Below are 3,129 nucleotides of genomic sequence, written 5' to 3'. Positions count from 1 at the left end.
TGAGATGTTTTGGGGCATAAAAGATGTATCTTGGAAACATATCAAAACAAGACTTGAAGCAGATGGAAAATTGGGAGGCCCAGGTGAAAAGGCAAACTGGTTATTGTACAGTGGAATGTAATAAGCTTAATAGCAAAGGGTGAGGAGTTTAAGGGATTTTTTTAAAATTGAAAAATAAACCAGAACTCATATGTGTTCAAAGAACATGGCTTAAACCAGAATTAGAGTTTGTTATAAAAGGATATGATCGCATCAGTAGAGATAGAGGTTAGGGTAATGGAGGAGAATGTATAATACTGATAATGTTAGGTTTCTGTTTCTGTTATGTTTTTCTTTTGGTATTCAGTTTTGCTTTGCTGTTTGTTTTATAGGTGTTGATGGTTTAATTCTTATTTTGTTGTGTTCCTTGGGTTTTTCTCAGTTACTGTCTTAATCTTGGTTCTGTTATATTTTCTTTTTAGTGTTCAGTTTTGCTTTACTCCTGTTTTATAGTCTTAGTGGTTTGATTTTTATTTTGTTCTTTCTGGTTATTTATATAAAGCAACTCCAACAGCAGCACTACAGGTGGAAATGGGAGAAATGCCACTTGAGTTGAGAAGAATTCAGTTATCTCTGACCTATTGGGCTAATTTACAGGGTCACCGTGAAGATCATCCTGCACAAAGCACTTTAACATCTTGTTGGGAAATGGAGAAGAGGGAGAGTAAAAGCTTTGGGTGGACAGTTAAACAAAAAGCAATGGAGTTAGAATTAACTGATTTAAAGTTCAGTCCAACAGTAGCACTGCCAGCAATAGCACCTTGGATTCTACCTGAAGCTAAAGTAGATCTGACACTATTACAAAAGAAAAACAAGGTCAAGGGGTTTATTTTGAATTCACATACAATACGGGCATATATTAATAGTTACTATAGTTTCATTCAGATCTATACAGATGCATCAAAAAGTTTAGATAACAAGATAGGAGTATCTTTTATTGTTCCAGAGTTTCATATAACAGTAGGAAAGAGGAGCAGTGATAATATATCAGTATACACAGGAGAAATGCTAGCAAGTCTGTTTGCAGTGCAATGGGTTGAGGAAATAAGATCACTGAGAGGGATTATTTGTTCAGACTCATCTTCTTCAATAATTAGTTTACAGAGAAGTCACTCAGATAGCAGAGCAGATATTTTGATAGAAATCCAGCAAACATTATATAGTAGGGTGACCAAACGTCCGTATTTCACGTCCTGTCCCGGGCATCCCGGGTTTTTTTTTAGAAAGTGGGGAAATTTCCTGTTTTTTAAATTACCTTAATTGGACCATTAAATTTACAGGCACTAGGGCACTGTGCACGGCTGTGTGTGACGTAATCCCTGAGCCGCGTCAGTGCGGGTTAGCTAGCTTGATCCCACAGTACTTTGTCAAACCAGGGAACTAACAAATTATCCATTTGTTAATTTATATTTTCCAATAGCCTACAGAACAGACATTATTTCGTTCATTGCTGAGGCTGAGTATCATCTGTTATTGGGAGTTGAAAGTTATTGTTAACATTTATTGTTAAGTGAGGGATGTTTAGATGAGACACAAGGTGTCCTGGTTTTCCCAAATGAAAATATGATCACCCTATTAAATAGAATTCAAATGATGGGCATTACAGTCATATTTTTATGGGTACCAGCACATAGGGGAGTTAAAGGAAATAAAATGGCAGATAAGGCTGCAAAGGAGGCTACAAGAAAAGATATTGATGTGCCAGTTAAAAGTAGTAAGATGGAATTAAAGAGCATCATTAAACAGAAGATTAAGGAAAGGTGGCAAGAGCAATGGGAGGAAGAGAGGAAAGGACGATGGTTTTACATGATTCAGAGAAGAGTGAGAGAAATGAGATGTGCAGGGAGGAACAGAAGAGAGGAAACGATTATATCAAGACTTAGATTTGGGCACGCAGGATTAATTATTAGAAATAGATCAACATAACAATGGCAGATGTGAATACTGTGAGTAACAAGAGACAGTTGAACATATTATGGTATACTGTAGGAAGTATGAAAGAGAAAGGAAAGAAATGATTCAAAATCTAAAAATGGAAAGAATACAATTTGATTTAATAGAAATACTTAGAAAAAACTCAAGAGATAAGTGCTATGTTATTGTTTTTCATTATCTTAGATTAATAAATGTAATTGAAAGGATCTGAATCTTATTTTGGCTTTGTTGATATTGTTTTGTTAATTTTATTGTTACTTGTTTGTTTGGTATAAACTAGTAGCCGTTCTGATCCACACTCCATACCAGTGGGTGGCGGTAATGAACCATTTCGTTGCGTGGCAACCGCCAAAAAGTTCCATAAAGAACCAGAAGAAGAAGAAAAAGAAGAAGAAGAAGAAGAAGAAGAAGACAAGGTCGTCTGAGCAGTGCGGCGCCAGGATGATGTCTCTAGCTGCGCGTTCGGGGGCATTTTCCCCTTATTTGCAGACCACAGCGTTTATTGTAGCGGGGCCCCTGAAACCTCTGGTTCCCAGTGTTGTTGTCAAATCAGAAAAGTTTCTGATTGATCCAAAGAAACCGTTTCTGTGCCGAGAGACGCTGAGCAGCCAAAGCCCGAAGACAGGCCCTGCTGTCACGGTTAGCATCAACGGTAAGTAGCTAACTGTTCGGTGTCTGAAATTCACAAGTTGATGCTGGAAATCAGATTTATATATATGGCTCAGAGCAGTAAGGTTTTATATCATAATAATCTATCGATTAAAGAAGGGATTGGTTTATTTTGTAGCACTTTTCAATGAGGAAGCCGGCTCTCCAGGTAGTTAGCTGTTAGTTAGCTTAAGGTCACTACCGGATCCGCACCATCAACCCATGTGAAAGCACATTGATCCACATAAACAATGTAATTATTATACTAGAAGTACTTATTTTAGTCCTGAAAGAAAGCTAAACAAAATCTTAAAAACATTCTGAGAGAATTAGATGCTGGTGACACATTTTTTAGTAATCATAATCAGAACGTTTGCATAGTGAATAAAAATAAAGCATAGAGCACATGGCAATGAGATGTTATACACAGAAATGCGTTAAGATATCAAACTTGTTAAATAAATGTTGAAAAGAAGAAGAAGAAGCGAAGCAGCGTAGCCGGGTGTA

At 36.9% G+C, this 3,129-nt stretch overlaps 1 protein-coding gene across 1 annotated transcript in view; it reads left to right on the top strand.

Annotated features, from left to right (window-relative positions):
• Positions 1-2,368: 2,368 nt before the first annotated feature.
• The window catches only part of LOC107103748 (cytochrome b-c1 complex subunit Rieske, mitochondrial-like), a 4,126-nt gene continuing 3,365 nt past the window's right edge, over positions 2,369-3,129 (top strand). The window contains exon 1 of the mRNA XM_015403562.1: positions 2,369-2,626. Within this exon, the coding sequence (XP_015259048.1) occupies positions 2,416-2,626 (211 nt within the window). The 5' untranslated portion in view covers positions 2,369-2,415. The remainder of the gene's footprint in view (positions 2,627-3,129) is intronic.

Source organism: Cyprinodon variegatus, unplaced genomic scaffold (genome assembly GCF_000732505.1).
Source record: "Cyprinodon variegatus isolate N-32 unplaced genomic scaffold, C_variegatus-1.0 Scaffold1521, whole genome shotgun sequence".
NCBI lineage: Eukaryota > Metazoa > Chordata > Actinopteri > Cyprinodontiformes > Cyprinodontidae > Cyprinodon > Cyprinodon variegatus.
This window is presented reverse-complemented; position numbering and strand designations above follow the sequence as displayed.